The sequence below is a fragment of the Mustela nigripes genome, chromosome 13 (assembly GCF_022355385.1).
Source record: "Mustela nigripes isolate SB6536 chromosome 13, MUSNIG.SB6536, whole genome shotgun sequence".
Taxonomy (NCBI): domain Eukaryota; kingdom Metazoa; phylum Chordata; class Mammalia; order Carnivora; family Mustelidae; genus Mustela; species Mustela nigripes.
Window position 1 is genome coordinate 128,355,965 of NC_081569.1, and position 16,942 is coordinate 128,372,906.

Sequence of the window (16,942 nt, forward strand, 5' to 3'; positions counted from 1 at the left end):
TAGTTGACCGGGTTGAACCTCAGTTTCCCCATGTGTAAAAGAAGGACAAAGACCCCCTACTGTGTGGGCCTACCCTATCCTAAGGATTCGGAACTGGGAATGGCCAAGTCAGGTTCCTAAGAACGGGTCCAGACGGGTCATCTTGCCAGGGCCCCTGGGGAGAGATGCTACCTCAAGAGAGGCCCCTGCTCTGATGGGGACTTTCCAAATGGGTGTCCCTTCTCCCCATCACCTCCCGCGGGAAATCTGCCCGTCTGGAGGGTTCTCCCCCCTCCCCCGGGAGGTGAGGCTGAGCCACTGCTCTGTGCGCCGGGCTGGGCATGTCCACCACTGCTGGGTCTGTGCATTTTCCCCAGCTCTGCGGCGACCCAAGAGCCCCGACTCCACCCACCCATCTGGGCCCTGCTGCCCACTCCGCATTTCCAGCACACCGAAAACTGTCTTCTGGTGCCCACACGCTCCAGATTCTCTCTTCCGGGCCTTGGCACAGGCTGATCCTCTTCCTTGAATGCTCTTCCCCCACATCCTAGTCCGCCTAGCAACCCCTCCTCCCACATCCCACATCCCTAGAGTCGGATTAGATGTTCCCTCCTCCGGGAAGCCTTCCCTGAGGGCTCAGGCTGGCTGGGGCCCCTTCTTCCGTGCTCCTGCAAGGCGCCCTGGCGTCGGGGTACCCGGCTCAGAGCAGACATCGGTGGCGCCGCATCCACACTGGAGGCAGGGCTGTGGGCGAGCGCTCGGGCCGCTCCAGGCTGAGCCACGGCGAGGGAGCCAACAGGCCAGCCTGCCAGGCCCCCTCGTTCTGACTTGGCCTTGTTTCTTCACACGCTGAGGGGCTCGCTCATGCGGCGCTGCCGCTGCCTTACCCTTCAGTGCAGGCCTCCGATTGCTCCTGCCGCTCTGGGCGCGCCGCTCGGCCTGGCATCTGTGCCCTTGGAGGCAGCCTTCGGTCCTGAGGCCGAGCCCCAGCACGTCCCTGTGTCTATATGACTGATCTCGCTGTGGCTGGGCCTGCCCTGACCTTTCTCTTCCTCTTTGAGTTCCTTTTAGAGTATGTCTGGCCTCTTCTGTCTTCCCATTCCTTCAGCCACGGCCACGGCAGCAATTTGACCTGGGCCAAGTCCTGCTGGGTCAGGGGAAGGAGCCCAGGGGCCCTCACCTCCTCCCCAGTCCCCGGGGTGGGCACTAAATGCCGGCGCCCCCCCACACTGCGGCTGGAGTAGCCCACTCTTGCAGGTACCCGCCCCGACCTGTCCCCCAGGGGGAAGGCAGTGACTCACAAGGGAGGTGGGCGTAGAGGAGGTGCTGCTCGGCTCCATGTCGAACACAGTCTCCATCTCCTCCTCGGGCTGCAGCAGTGGGGGAGAGATGTGGAGGGTCACGGAATGGGGGTGTCCACCCTCTGCTCCCTCCCTCCCCAGATCTGCACCTGGGCCTCTGGCTCCCCTGGCGCTCAACGCCGTCTTCTGTTTTCCCAGACCTGCAGAGAGAGGCCCGGGATGCTGGTGGCCCTTTGGAATGTTCCATCCCCAAGAACCACACTGGGGAAAGTAAGGAGAGGTGGGGTTGGGATTCAAATATGAGCCTGCTTGGACTCTCGGAAAGGCCTTGACTTCAACTGTCTCTTCTTTCCTCCCCAGGGTTCCCTTCTCTCTGGGACCAGTCCGACGTCACGCTCTAGAGCCCCTGCTGTCTCCCTTCTCTGGAGTGGACCCATGGGCCACCAAACCACATGGCATTGTTGGATGGGGAAGACAGAGCTGAAGGCATGGTCCAGTCTCGTTCATTATGGCTCTCGAGCCAGGGATGAAGGCAGGGCTGGACAGAGAGGGCCGTGGGGGTCTAAGCCCAGGGCCACCGGACGCAATGCCACTCAAAGTAAAAGGATCCTCTTCCAAGAGGATCCCTCCTTTGACTCAGCAGGATACCAGAACTTTAAATTAACTTCCTTTTCTTTATGTACCTTCATTTTAAAAAGACACAATTTATTATTATAGACAGAAAACCCGCATTCGTTGACATAAGCAGAAATAATAGATAAATGTGAACCAAGAGAAAAATGGGTAACCGTGAAAAAAAAAAAAAAAAATTTAGTCCCCAGAAATCATTCCAGCACGGCCACAGAGTCATGCCACGTTGGGAAATGCCCACGGAGGGCACACAGCATTGTCGGCATGGATCTCAGCAGGCAGGGACTATCTCCCTTCTCTGACTATGGGGTCGGGCTCCAGGGGCTAAGAGCCAAAGGAATCATGGGGCCCCGAGAGCTAGGCCTCAAGGTCAATAGCCTGGGCTTCCTGAAGGTGTGATAACTACCCACCTCCCTCCCCAGGGCATCGTTCTTCTCCACAGCCATCCTTCCCCCGCCCCCGTCCACCCCATCTTCTCTGCCTCAAGCATCCACCGGTGCTTACAGCTCAGCTCGGTGGCTGGACAGGCTTGCACCGAAGGAGAGAAGCGCTAGCGGCCCGCTGTTTGGAGGAGGTGCTGGGTGGGGAGGGGAGGGGAGGAGGAGACGACAGCTGTCTTTTAAATGTCCCCACTGCACAAGGGGGACGGTGTCTGGGCCAGTGCAAGGGAACCTTTCATATCTGGTGCCTGGGGTACAGAGGTCAGGAGGTAGCCTAGAGCCGTGGCTCGGTGTGAGGGGGCAGGGGGCAGCGAGAACACATGGAGGAAAGGAAGGGTAACTCACCTCATAGTCAGATACCCCCTGGAGCTTCCCCAGAAGGGTGCTTAGGAAAGCGATGACCATGGAAAAGATGAGCGTGGACAGGGAGAAGAAGGTGATGGTGTGGAGTGTACCTGCCGGGGAGAAGAACAGGCGTGCGTGGGGTTTGGTGCTTGAGGCCCGGAGCCGTGGGCAGAAGTCTGCCAGCAGAGACACCGGGTCCCATGGGGCCTCCCTCAGCACCTCTGTGGGGGCTCTGAGTCCAAGGCAGAGAGGCCCCTGCCCCAGTCCTGCTCCTAACACCTGCAGTCGCTGCACCTGACAGTGACCTCGTCCCTTGTGCTATGAGACCAGCTTGGAATTCGGCCTCTTATGGATTCTGTGACAGAATTTAATTGCCTTAAGTATCCAGTCCACTCAAATGCCCAGGAAATACATCCTTCTCAACCTGTCAGTTTACATACGTTGTCCCAGGACACAGTTCTGGGAAGTCACTCCAGGTCACCAATTCATGCTGCTGCCCCCAAACACAGACTCTGAGCCACGCCAGTCCCTGCGAGCTCCTGCACAGCCCTCACCTGTGCTAGTGGCACTGAAGAGCTATCCAGAATTCAAGTCACTTACACGTCGCTCGGGGACATTTGGTGACTTTTTTATGATGCCAGTTTTCTACTGAGGTAAAGATTAAAGGCTAGCCATCAGAGGCTAGCCCGTAAAGACGCTTGCTGCTCGTTGTGTTTCTGTAAGAGCGAAAATGGCCAAGAGCTTCGGGATCCCACCACGGAGAGCTGACAGAAGCAGGTGGAATTCTCTCAAGGCCTGTGCTCACACGGGATGTTGGTAACACTGGAAATCCCGCAGAACGCTATGGTGAGGGGAGAGACTCAGGATACACGACGGGACGCTATGACGTGGAAATGATGGTTTTGAAAATTAAGAATAGACAGGGGCGCCTGGGTGGCTCAGTGGGTTAAAGCCTCTGCCTTTAGCTCAGGTCATGATCTCAGGGTCCTGGGATCGAGCCCCGCATTGGGCTCTCTGCTCATTGGGGAGCTTGCTTCCTCCTCTCTCTCTCTGCCTGCCTCTCTGCCTACTTGTGATCTCTGTCTGTGAAATAAATAAATAAAATATTAAAAAAAAAAAAAGAAACAAAATTAAGAATAGACCAGTAAGCCCCCTCCTGCTCCGGCCTCTCCCCCAGGCTGTGTGCACAGAATGAGGTCTGAGAGCGACAGACGGCAGGCTTGGGGGCGAAGATGGGGCTTTCGGATCTCAATAATAAACGTCTATGGTCTTTTATACTTAGGAGAAAAATGATTTTTAAAAAACTGAGGTTCGCTAGGTGGCGGGGGAAGGCTAGGGGGTTAAGAAACGGGGAGACGGTGACAGATGGAGGGTGCACAGAAGTGGAGGCGAGCGGAGCGGTTTCCAGCTGCCGCCGTGACAGCAGACGAAGAAAATACGAAGAAAATATGGTTTCCCTTCTCCGCTCCACTGAGGAGCTCAAGGTGCAGGGTCCCTGAGGGAAGGCAGGTGTGGGGACAAGGCAGGAGGCGGCGCGGTGGCAGAGAGGTTAGTGTGAGCCTCTTCCCTCAGGGGACTGCTCGTGTGTGGTCCGCGGGGACAGGGACAGCAGCTCTCTGTGGCCAAGAGCAGGATCTGCCACTGGGGCAGACCCCGAATCCTCCTCCAGGTTTTAGGCACTCTGGAAGAACTGGCGTCTCACCAGATCCCGGGGGGGACGTCACCAGAATCGGGCCCCACGGCTAAGATTATATTCCTGTCCACCCTGAGTTAGAAAGAAGGAAAGTGGTGCTTCTCGCTCGGAGGGTCCTCAACCCAAGTGCACACCATCTGGACCGCGCTGGTCCGCGCCCTCCCCTCGGCTGCAGAGGTCTGCAGGGACTGAGGTCCAACCCCTAATTGAGGCCTGGAGGCCCGTCCCCGGGGGCTGCAGACGTGAGCAGGCTTGCTCGTCCCGGGCCTTCTCTGCTTGCCCAGAGCACAGGTGCTGCCGAGGTCCTCCTGCGGAGGCGGGAAGTGGACGGGGGCAGGAAGGCCGGTGGGCCTGGTACCCACCTAACCGCAGGACGGAGAAGAAGAGCATCCAGAACAGCCCCAGGAGCGGTGCGAAAATGGCCTGGTAGACGGCGGTCATGTGGATCTGCTCGTTGAGCTTGGTGGGCGCGTAGGAGTAGTACATGTTGTAGCGGTCGGTGACATGCTTCATGCACAGGTAGAGCAGCCCTGCGGGGTGGGGGGCGGGGGTGCGGGAGGGCACACGTGCTCAGCTGCTGCTTCCAAGGCCGGGCCCCCCCGGGCCACAGAAGCCAGATTCAGGTCTGTCTGGGTAGCGAGGGCCATGGACGGGTCGCGGGAGCCCCGTGGTGCTGACCTCCGGGACCCCCATTTCCCTTGAGCCCCCCGGAGTCTATTCTGTCCGCTGGGTGAAGGGTCACTCCGTCACCAAGCGTCGTGTGTGAGCGGCCGTCCCACCTCCCCTGACCCGCCCCCGCCCCTCCCTGCTCTGCTCACAGTCTGTCCCCGGCCTTCTCGTGCTCTGAGGTTGGGGAGCTCAACCCCTCCTCCTGGCCTGAGGGTGCGCAGCCCCGGGGGTGCCCGAGGGGAGACTCACCGAAAGGGACGATGATAGGGCAGGTGATGCTGTAGGCGATCACCACGCTGAAGACGTTCATCATCCACGCGTACTCGCGCCCGTACTGGAAGTCGATGGCCTGGCTCTGGGGCGGGGAGCGGGAGTCACTGGAGGTGGCCTGGTCCCCTTCGCTCTGCTCCTGCCTGTAGCTCCTTGTCGACCCCAGGGGAGCTACCCGGTGGCTCAGGCCTGGAGGCGGCTCCCTGCCAACCCCAGCCCACCTCGCCTCTCACCTCGGGTCCCTCACCGCCCTGTTAGGCTCCCGTCAGGCCCCCCCCCCCCCACCAAGGGAAAGGCTGTGTGCGGGCATGAGCCCGGCCCCCACCTTTCTGATGTGGACTCTCTCTGGCTCCGACCTGGAGAAGAAGAGGCGGGTGCTATACAGGAAGAGGGACCCCAGGCGCAACAGCTCCATGCCCGTGCCCAGCAGAGCCGCTGTGATCACGTAGTTGACAAAGAAGGCGCCGTTGTCCGGCAGGAACACACACCTGGCCGCGTGGACGGTGGAAGAGGGCATAGAAGCCGTAGGGAGGGGGAGAGGGCCGGGACATTGGGAGAGGGGTGGAGGGTGGGGATGGAGGGGGGAGGGGATGGAGGGGGGAGGGGTGGAGAGGTGGGGATGGGGGTAGAGATGGGGAGAAGGTGGTGATGGAGAGGCGATGGAGGGTAGGGGTAGGGGTAGTGATGGGGAGAGGGGCAGAAGGTGAGTGGAGATGGGGAGAGTAAGCTTGGGATACATGTGCCCCCAGCCCAGTTTAGGTTAATGCACACCCTTCTGAGCAAGGATGGGGCTGGTCTACATCAAGTGTGGGTGTGTTGGGAAACACACTCTGGCTTGATCTAAAGTAGGGGTACAGACCAGGACCCACAGACCCCAGAGAGTCCATGGGGAGAAGCTTGGGCGTCTGTGACCTTGGATGTGAACAAATGAAGAAAACAAGTGTCTTGACATTCACGAGCCTCTAACTGTAATGCACCACCTCTTTCTACTAAGAACATGGGCAGGGTGCCTGGGTGGCTCAGTGGGTTAAGCCTCTGCCTTCAGCTCAGGTCATGATCCCGGGGTCCTGGGATGGAGTCCTGCATCAGGCTCTCTGCTCAGAAGGGAGCCTGCTTCCCCCTTTCTCTCTGCCTGCCTCTCTGCCTACTTGTGATCTGTCAAATCAATAAATAAAATCTTAAAAAAAAAAAAAAGAACATGGCAACAAACCACAGCAATGTCAACTACGGCTGTGACCCAGTCACCAGTTGAAATCAGATATTTTCTGGGGGCGCCTTGGTGGCTTAGTTGGTTAAGTGTCTGCCTTCAGCTCAGGTCATGATTCCAGGGTTTTGGGATCCAGCCCTGCATCGCATCGGGTTCCCTGCCCAGCGGGAGGCCTGCTTCTCTTCTCCTTTCTCCACGGCTCCTGCTCTCTCTTTATCTCTCTCTCTCTCAAATAAATAAAAAAATCTTAAAGATATTTTCATAGCCCAGTACAGTTGGTAGCGGTATCTGATAATACCCTTGTACTTATATACCATCAGTTCAAAATGATGGTACTTATTAAACACGCAGCTAAATTAGACACGCTAACTTTACATGATGGAAATGTTCCTGTCCTCCAGTGTGTACTTGACACAGCTGGCCAGCTTCAGCTAGGAGTCACTCAGTCACCTGAGTGGGTGGCCATGCTGCCTGTCCTCACACTGGTGACCCAGGCATCTCTGTCACCTGTCATGTGTCCCCATCTACATAATTCCGTCAGGTTCTTTGAAAGGAGAAATCTGTGAGCTCCCTGAATACACGTCAGAATGCCTTCAAAACCTATTCTTTCCGGATAGCATCAAAGTTGAGTCATGGACCTATAACTAACTCTTTTCTCCCTCAAACATGAACTGCAGCGAAGTCACTGACCCAACTGAAGATGAACTCATTCCTCTTAAAAAAAAAAAAAAAAAAAAAAAGGGTCCAGCCACCCGGTTGGCTTGGTGGGTGAAGCCTCTGCCTTCGGCTCAGGTCATGGTCTCAGGGTCCTGGGATCAGGCCCCAGGTCAGGCTCTCTGCTTGACAGGGAGCCTGCTTCCTCCTCTCTCCCTCTGCCTGCCTCTCTGCCTACTTGTGATCTCTGTCTGTCAAATAAATAAATAAAATCTTTAAAAAAAAAAAAAGAAAAAGAGTCCAACATAACATAAGTAGAATTAAACTGCAGAGATCTTAGAGAATTCTGGTCCTTGCCCTATAAAGCTAGCTGTGAAAACCTGTATGTCATTTGCACCATTACACCTTTGAAAACTGGAATTTGCGGTATTTGTAAGCTAAAAACAAGACAAAATCAAAATTGGCTGATGTCCAACATGCCACGCGTGTTGCTTTGTCAAAGATCCTGCCTCCCACCCAACGGAATGTTCTGCTGGCTAAGCAGTCTCAGCGATCATGCTTCTGAAATAATAAAATGTAACTTTGGCTCGCAGGTATGTAAAATGCATTGTCCTCTTATTAAATGTGCTAGTAAGGGTTTTATTACAAATGTACTTTTAAAAATATTTTGAGGGGCGCCTGGGTGGCTCAGTGGGTTAAGCCTCTGCCTTCAGCTCAGATCATGATCTCAGGGTCCTCAGATCGAGGCCCGCATGGGGCTCTCTGCTCAGCGGGGAGCCTGCTTCCCTCCCTTTCTCTCTCTGCCTGCTCCTTTGCCTGCTTGTGATCTTTCTCTCTCTGTCAAATGAATAAATAAAACCTTTTTTAAAAAATGCTGATAACAATATTGCGGCATAATTGGTTTTCTTTGTAATGCAGATATTCTGTGCATTTAAAGAAATCCATTCAGAGTAAACCGGCAAAATCTGAATAAGCCCCGTGGGGTGTATAATGTCAGTTTCCTGGTTGTGATTCGGCACCTTAGTTATGCGAGTTACCGGAGAGGGAGCTGGATGAAAGGTACACAGACAGTGTGGGGGCAATTTCCTACAAATTTACTATTACTGACAAAACTTCATTCGGAGAAGAGATCCTTGAGCTTTCCCAGATTGCCAAATGGGTTCCAGGCCCGGGAAAGGTTAAGAGGCTTCTTCATGACAGTCTTTGTGTCATGTCACCTCTACCAGTGTGAGCAAATGAAGAAGACACGTGTCTACCTGGCGTGGGCCCACGGGAGCCCCAGGGGACATGGGGACACTCCTGGGGCACGTGCTCTCATACTCACTGGAACCTGATGGACGCCTGCTCCAGGTAGTAGATGTCAAAGAGCCACCGGAAAAAGACATCCAAACTAGAAGCAAGAACAAGGTAGGCCCTTGAGTTAAGATATCGGTGAGCTGAGTCTTGGGGTTCAGTCTCTCTTGGCCTGGCTTGCTTCCCTCTGTCCTCCCTGACTCAATCCCTAGAGACTCTGGCATTCTAGTGGTCCAGTGGGTCAGCCCATACTGCCTCTCCACCTTCTTCATGCTGGGCCACCCCTGCCCCGAACCCTCTGGCCTCTCATCTCAAAGCTGCCTCTTCTAGCAAACTTTCACCGGCCATTTCCCCTGCTGTGCTCTCTCCCTCTTCTGGATTTCCAGCACACGTGGGCTGCGTTTTTCCCACCTCGGGCTATCAGTGAGCTGATAGGCTCGGCTTGTTGCCCCCGCTGGATGATAAGCTCTTTGAAGGCAGAGTTCATGGCTGACCCCTTAAAGTTCATAGGCTACCTGGCTCATGCTAGGCTCAGTGACTGTCACTTGAGAAACAGATTTGTAGTGAGGTATCTGGTATCTGAGAGAGGAGGTTCCAACTCTAGGGAGAGCCTGTCTGAAGGGGGAGGGATGCTTGGAGGGGAGGTACCTGGTCAGTCCCATAGAGGGCAGAATAATCACCATGAACACCAGAAAGATGTAACACTTGTTCACGATGATCAGATTCTGGCTTGATCTAGAAGGGAACAAAGAAACATGTGATAAGAACCAGAGGCCTAATAACTACAGAATGCATGGAAAGACAGAGACAGCTACCTAGCCTCAAAAATGGGTTGGACAGCGCCTACCAATGCCAACCCCACAGATCGCTGGGAGCTGGGCGGCCACTGGGAGCAGCAGCACCAACCAGTCAGGTCAGCCTTGGGTACGGGACGGACAGGAAGGACACACAGGTGCTGCGCGCTTCCTGTCTTTGTCAGAGGGACATTACCACTGATGCCCAGGATCCCTGCAGTGTCTCAGGAATCCACATAAGCCATGTCCTTGGCCAGAGAAAAGACCAGTAAGTGTTTCTGTTAGGACCAACCTCATGGCTTACTGCCTGGTCGGATGGCAGGAACTTCTGGTGCAGGAAATCACTTTCAAAACCCACACAGCTGGGGCGCCTGGGTGGCTCAGGGGGTTAAAGTCTCTGCCTTCGGCTCAGGTCATGGTCTCAGGGTTCTGAGATCAAGTCCCGCATCGGGCTCTCTGCTCAGGGAGCCTGCTTCCCCCTCTCTCTGTGCCTGCCTCTCTGCCTACTTGTGATCTCTCTCTGTCAAATAAATAAATAAAATCTTAAAAAAAAAACAAAAAACAAAAAACCACACAGCCTTCAGGCAAAAGAGGTTCACCTGTCCCAGGATGTAGTAAATACTTTCCACTCAATTGGCTGCCACCATAGAACGGGGAGAGCTAGCCCATTAGGGCCATTAGGGCTAAAGCTCCCATCGTTTAAAATGTGGGTGCTGGGGGTGCCTGGGTGGCTCAGTCCATTGAGCGTCTGCCTTCAGCTTAGGTCATGATCCCGGGGTCCTGAGAGAGTCCTGCATCTGGAGCCTGCTTCTCCCTCTGCCCCTCTCCCTGCTCACGCTCTCTCTCTCAAATAAATAAAATCTTTAAATAAAATGTGGCTGCTACATGGGCTACATGGGTCTGTAGTCAGGTTGAGTTCCTGGGCTCCTCTGTGGCGTTCTTCTGCTCTCTCCTCCTCACCCTGGGCGTCCTGCCTGCAGTTCCGAGCTGCTCACAGCTCCCTCCCTTCGGTGCGTAGCTGGGGGCTGAGGGAGCAGCCCAAGGGGCACATGCCTGAGACAGCGGCCCCATCTCAGCGTTCCTGAAGCCAGAGACCCAGAGACAACTCAGTCCCCTCTTTAAAACACACACACACACACACACACACACACACACACACACACACACACACGTATATATGTATGTATATGTATACATCTTGGTCTTTTGGGATAGTTTTGGGCATCGAAGCCATCCCACGTCAGTTCAATTCCTTAGGCCGGATGGGAGACCCTGACACCAGGCTGGTGGGAGAGTGGGCAGGGGAAGGGGCTGGGGCTGGGGCAGAGCGCGGGCGGGGAGAGGAGGCCCCCATCTCACCTGGTCCAGTGGGCCTCTAGGAAGGCAGAAAAGTAGACAATCAGAGGCAATATCACTGTAAATGCCCAGAGCATCAGGGAGGGGAAGAACTGGGTTATGACTGGGCTCTGTGGGGAGTGGAGAAGGGCAGAGAGACATCAGTGTGAGCGGCGACCCTTCCCCTTCCAGGCCACCCCTGCTTCTCCTACACCTCCCGCCTCTTCCCCCTGAGCTTAGTCCCACAGCAGGTTTGGTTTCCCTGAGGCTGTGCAGTGGACGTGGCCTTCTTCATCAACCTTGCTGGCCAGGGGTCTGCTTGGCTGGGGTGGGCAGAGGCTGGCACCCCAAGGCCAAGCAGTGCCCTCATGGGGCATGGGGTCTTCTCCGCTGAGGTCCCTGCAGGGGCAGCCTGGGCCTTCCCTGGGGACTTTGCCCTCAGGCCAGAGCCAGCTGCTGTCACTGACATCTCACAGCTCCGGGAGAAGACAGTCCCTTCACCGTGATGTGCTGTGAAAGGTGGCGGAGAGGTAGGGAGCTGCGGTGCCCTCTGGGGCCTGCTGTGAAGCTGACAAGGGGGGTCAGAAGCAAGCAGCAGAGGTGGTGTGGCTTGACTGTGTGTGTGCGTGCGTGTGTGTGCGCGCGTGTGCGTGCGTGTGTGTGTCGGAGCTAGGGATGGGGATAATATGGAAGAGGCGGCCTTCCAGGCACGTTAGAACAGCCTATAGGATTTGGAAATGGGCCAGTCCAGCTCCTCTGCAGCCCCCTGTCGGGGAGAAGCCGCCTCTAACTTCAGGGCTGGCTCCCCTAGGCCCAGCGATCCCAGCCCGGAGGGGTTGTGTCTGGAAGTGAGGGAGGCGGATGTCCCGCTTCTCTCGGACAGCTGTGTTGGGGCTGACCTCACTCTTCCCCACCCCCGACCCTCTCCCTCAAACAAGGGACCCCCAGCTCTAGAGACCGTGGGGAGAACAGAGCTGTCACACTGGCCACACCCTCTGCTGCACCCTTTGTACCCCCAGCTGGCCTCAGGGGACCCAATCTAAAGCCCTCCAAGCCTCCTCTGGCCTAGACTACCCATCCCCCCACCTCTCCCCAGAGCCTGCCTGCGACCCCCGCCCCCACTCTCCTTCCTCTCCAGCTCCAGCCCCTCAGATGGGCAATGACCTGCACATTCACCCCTTTAGAACAAAGTCAAGTCCAGCCACCATGGGCTCCGCCGCCACCCCCGCCATGTTGGTGGTGCATGGGAGCCGTGTTCCGGGGGGGCCCCATCCCGTCCTCGCCTGAGTCCTTCTCTCATCTCCCTGGGGCCCCCACGCCTGGCCCAAGCAGAGGCGGCACCTGCAGCTTCTCAATGGGGCGGGTGACGTTGTACATGTCGATGGTGTTGATGATGATGGCAGGCGTGGTGAGGAAGAAGAAGAGGAAGAAGAGGAAGGTGTTGATTGCGATAAAGCGGGCCCACCAATGGAAGCGGCGGACGGACAGGTGTTTCCTGGGGGGAGGGATGGAGGAGGGAGACGTGCTTAGGACCTCGGGTCCCGGCCCTTCAAAGGGGCCCATGTGGGGGGTCCTGCATGTCAGTGGGAGACCCAGGCTGCCCTGGTCTAACTCAGCCCCTGGGGACCACCAGACCTGCATGCACACTGGGCCCTGGGTCTTCCCCCTCATTCACACCCTTTGTCAAGGCCCTGGTGGTGGGCTGGGTTTGGGAGTCGGCCGAGGCTGCGGTGCTCAGGAAGGACCAGCCCCATAGGAGAACAGACCCCATTCCTTTCCCACCCTGTTCTCTTCTTCAGTCTCAGAGGAGCTAGAAGGAGAGGGGAGGGGCAGCAGGGGCTTACCAAATGATGTCTTTAGGGTGCGGGGCCAGGGCGACCCTCCAGCGGTAGGATTTGACAATGGTGCTCACAGAGGACTGCTGGGGGGGCACGCCACAATGGATGTACTTGTAATCTTCTCGGATGCTGTGGAGACGGGGGGAGGAGACAGAGGTCTGGGGCTGAGGACGACAGGCTTAGGAGGGGTCTCATGCCGGGGTCCTACAGATGGCCCCATTTCCTGGGGATTCTCGAAGCCTCGAGTATGCCTCCCAGGGCTTTAGAGGTGGGCAGCTCCCAGAGCCTAGTCCCTGGAGGAAAGGGGCAGCAGTGGTAGGGACTTCCCTGGGTTGGGGGGGGGGGGGGGGAAGGAGGGGTACAACATGGTTCTCAGATAAAGTCTTTTCCTCTTGACAGCAGGGACAGCTCAAATACATGCACTTTCTTCGAGGCTGATGTGGGAAGAACTAATTTCAGCCTCATCTCAGTATTAATAGCTACCAACTGAGTTCTTTTTGTGTGCGACACTGTGCTAATGGGCTATGAAGATAATTCCAATCGAAAAGACTACTAAATTTAGGTGCCTGAAGATACAACCAAAGAGGGGCAGGTGCCGGCACTGGAGTCTTTGGTGTTCTAATTCATATTTCTGTGATTAAAATTCATATTTCAGTAATTAAACCTCAGACCCTTCCTACTGGGTGACAGAGTCTCAGAACAGAAACAGTAGTGGAGCACTGGGTGGCTCAGTCAGTTAAGTGTCTGCCTTTGGTTCAGGGTCATGATCCCAGGGTCCTGGGATCAAGCCCCACATTGGGTTCCCTGCTCAGCAGGGAGCCTGCTTCTCCTTCTGCCTCTTCTCATGCTTTCCCTCTCTTTCTCAAGTAAATAAATAAAATCTTTTAAAAAAGAAAAGAAACAGTATTGTCTTACATCGGTATATTGTTTTATACAACATATATACTAAAAGGAACACATATTCCTTCTTAATCCTCTGCAGGGTAGACAGGGAAGATATAAGTAAACAAACTGGACAGACAAGAAATTGGAGAGTGTAAGTGATTTGCAAAATTGCACACAATTGTATTTGACTAAATTCTAGGCTATTCCACTGTTCCTTTGTACAGTGTGGGTGGGTGAGGACAAAGTGTTGTGTATGGTCAGGCTCCCTCAGAGAGAGGAGGGCGTCCACAATCCTCAAAGGACTGAGGCCTGGGCTCTCATCTATTTGACTCCACCCTAAGGATCCTTCCAGAACATTCCCAAGTGCTCTGAATCGACTCCTTATCAAGGTAGAGCTGCCAGAGGCTGAGGCAGAAGAGGAAGGAGGCTATAAGGCTATGAATTAGGGAAGACCTGCAGCAGGAGAGCAGACAGCTTCTCGATCATGTCACTTTTGGTGAGGAAAGGGGTGATGTATAATGGGGGAAAATGGATTCATTCTTCTCAAGGCCTGGAAGAAGAACCAAGATGTCTACTCTGACCACCGCTGTGCTAAAGCAAGGACATATGGGGTTGGGGAGCTCGGGGACTGGGTATCTATGGAGACAAGTGGGGTCTGGCAGCTGTGCGGAAATGGACGCAGACATGCTCCAGAAAGCAAGATGGCGGCTCCCTGTGAGGAGACCTGAGGGGTTGAGGGACGGTCAAAATTTGGCCACCTGGAGGGAGGTTCTCTCTCCTTCCCCCCTTGGCTGGAACGGGGGTGAAAGAGGATGGTTTTAGAGAAGCAGAAGCCCATTCTCAGGGCTGGGCTGAGTGCAGCAAGCTGCTGGCCCCGGGACTCACTGCTTCGTCATCCTGGCGTCCTGGAAGGTGACAAAGATCAGGTCCAGACGCTTCAGCCGAACGCGGTTGAGCTCAGCGTTGAACTCATCAGTCAGCTGCTCCTCCAGCTCACTATAATACTGCTCTGCATCTACCTGGGGCGAGATTTGGCCCTCAGAGCTGGAGAAGCCAGAGCTCTAGGAAGGCCTCGCCTAGACATAAGGCCTTTCTCCATCCAGGTGATGGGTCCGAGGCCTTGGCTCCATTCCCAACTCCCTTCAAAGCCTGGCAAAGAGCTCAGGATCCCAGTGGGCTCCCAGATCCCACTCTGAGAACGAGAAAAGGCTATGACTCTGAAATCAGCTCCCTGATCAAAGAGCAGGGCCCAGGGGTGCTTTTGAACTTGGGCTGGACTCCCAGAGGAGTGGCAGAATGTGTCTGCAGCATTTTCAGGAAATGGGGATGATTCTCTTTTCTGGACTGGCTAGAGTGCAGTCCTGCCCTGTGGCCTCCCTCTAGCCGTAGCAGTTGGGTGATAAGATGGAGCCCGATGCCTTCCAATGCTCCTGTCCTAGCCCTTTGAAAGCCCAAGGCATTGCAGCCTACAGCAGCCTGTCATGTTCTCTCTGGTCCTCCCATCCAAGACCGGAAGTGGGCAAGAGCAAGCCGCCGTGGATCATGCCAGAGGGGGATCCAAGAAAGGCTTCAGCTCCTCTGTATTCTCCACAGGGAGGCAGGGCTTGGTGGAAAGGGAGGAGGAGCCAGGAGCCACAGCCCAGAGCAGATCTGAATGGGGCCCGGGGATACAGAGGCCTGGATGGAGCTGGAGGCCCTGTGCCCCAGCCCCTCCTCTGCCGTGTCCCTTGATTCCCAGGGCTGGGTACCTCTTTGAAGCAGGTCCAGCACTTGCAGAAGCACAGGCGGGAGCAGGGGTGGGTCTTGATCATCACCTTCCCACTCTTCTTGGCCTTGGCTGTGTAGTAAAGCCGGCCCCGCATCGCGTGGCGCCTGTCGGCCAACAGGCAGCGGGAGGAAGCATCTTGTGGTTGGGGGGCTGGCAGAACCACACCCTCCCCTTGCATCCCCCCACCCAGATCCAGGGAGACCCCCCCTGAAGACTCACCTCTGATCATCCAACTCGATCAGCATCCTGACGTCATAGCAGAAGTGGACTCTGGTCACCACGCACCCAGGATAAGCCTCGCTGTGGCCACAGACACAGACGCTGAGCCAGCCTGTGGTGCTGGGGACTGGCCATCCTACCCGGACTCCCACCCCAAACTACAGCCCACACAGCCAGGTGGCTCAGCTGCCTGTGGTCCCTGGCTCTCCGGTGGGAGACTCGATTCCTTGCTCCTCAGGTCAAATCTCAGAGCTGATTCCTGGTGATCTGAGAATGGCTACACCCTTCCCAGATGATTCAGAATAGGGCCAGGGGATGGAACTGGACATTCCTGCCCATGGGAGATAATGAGCTCCTGGAGCTAGGAACTTGGGTCACAAAAGATGCCGCAACATGACCTGTTCTAGGTAACTGTGGTCTAGGAGCTCGCCAGGCCCTGTGGTTGGAGCAATGAGGGAAAGGAAGAAACTAATAACCACCCCCCCCATACCCACCAAACACACTCATGCCATGCAGGAAAGCCCCTGCCTTGAGAAACCCTGCTCTGGCCTCAGGGCCTCCTCCATTCTGGAAAGCTAATCCTGAGCCAAGTCCAGGATGGGCTACCACCTGCGGTGTCTCTCACTCTACTTCCTACCCACATGATGATCTGGGCTAGGTTACCCGGAAGGAGGCAATCTGTGCTTCGACCCACTCGACCGACTTACTGAAAATGCTTAATGATGATTTCCGGGTCTTGGATGTCCGTGGGGACATAGGTGATCATTAGCGTCCTTGTGACCTAAGTGGGGAGGGCAAATGGAGAAAGAAGACCGTGTTTATGTGGGACTCCCGGATGTCTGGATCTTTGTGGGCTCAGAACTGTCTGGAGAAGTCCTGCTACTCAACCAGGCTGCCCCTTGGTGGAGAAGCTCCGTAACAGCTTCCCTGGCCCGCTTCCCCGATGGCAGCAGGCCTTGTGCTGGGGCAGCTGCGGGCAGGCATGCCGCGTCTCTGGGGCCCTGCTGCAGGCCGCTGGCCACAGATAGCTGATGTCAAGGGAGAAAGATCCAGAAGGGGCAGACAGCGCTAGCCAGGGAGGAGGACCAGAGCTCCGGGACCGAAGGGGGCTGCTCATGCTCTTGTGTGGCCTGTCCCCACCCTCATTCCAGCGCGCCACCTCTCCACTGTGTAGCAGGGCCATCCCTAGCGTGAGACGGGCAGGGGAGTTAGGACGGGAGTAGGCTCTGGGGCAGGGATGGGGAAGCCCCTCAAACTTCACATCTTATTCTGTGCGTGGGAAATGTCTTCCTGAGCCATCCCCTCAGCCATGGCTCTCTCCTCAGGACGAGGATGTCACCCTCAGCCATGCCCTCTCTCGAGCTCCAAGGGATGGGAGTCTCAGCAGAAGCTTCTGGGGACAAGAAGGAAGGCCGCAGCAGCTGAGTCCAGATTGGTCAAGGGTGCCCAAGCCTCTGTGCCTGCAGGTCAGTGTATGTGGGGTAACCTTTCAGGGGGGTGTGGATTGCATCCTGGGTGGGGGAAAGTGACTCGGTCCTTCAGGACGGCTGGCAGAGAGGGAGCTGGTCATACTCTCCTGGAGCTCTGAATGGCTGAGCGCGGAGCCAAAGGTGTTTCCCTTC

At 56.0% G+C, this 16,942-nt stretch overlaps 1 protein-coding gene across 6 annotated transcripts in view; it reads right to left on the minus strand.

Moving 5' to 3' along the window:
- The window catches only part of TMEM63C (transmembrane protein 63C), a 128,812-nt gene that overhangs the window by 4,451 nt on the left and 107,419 nt on the right, over positions 1-16,942 (minus strand). For 5 of the 6 annotated variants that reach the window (XM_059373653.1, XM_059373648.1, XM_059373649.1 and 2 more), the window contains exons 11-24: positions 16,028-16,101; positions 15,321-15,401; positions 15,082-15,205; positions 14,219-14,352; positions 12,455-12,577; positions 11,952-12,105; positions 10,635-10,741; positions 9,130-9,216; positions 8,513-8,578; positions 5,653-5,815; positions 5,307-5,412; positions 4,751-4,918; positions 2,696-2,805; positions 1,281-1,349 (exon numbers count right to left, since the gene is read on the minus strand). In XM_059373653.1, coding sequence (XP_059229636.1) covers positions 1,281-1,349; positions 2,696-2,805; positions 4,751-4,918; positions 5,307-5,412; positions 5,653-5,815; positions 8,513-8,578; positions 9,130-9,216; positions 10,635-10,741; positions 11,952-12,105; positions 12,455-12,577; positions 14,219-14,352; positions 15,082-15,205; positions 15,321-15,401; positions 16,028-16,101 — 1,566 coding nt within the window. Of the gene's footprint in view, positions 1-1,280; positions 1,350-1,429; positions 1,481-2,695; positions 2,806-4,750; positions 4,919-5,306; positions 5,413-5,652; positions 5,816-8,512; positions 8,579-9,129; positions 9,217-10,634; positions 10,742-11,951; positions 12,106-12,454; positions 12,578-14,218; positions 14,353-15,081; positions 15,206-15,320; positions 15,402-16,027; positions 16,102-16,942 lie in introns of those variants that run through there. The other variant, XM_059373654.1, reaches the window with a different exon arrangement.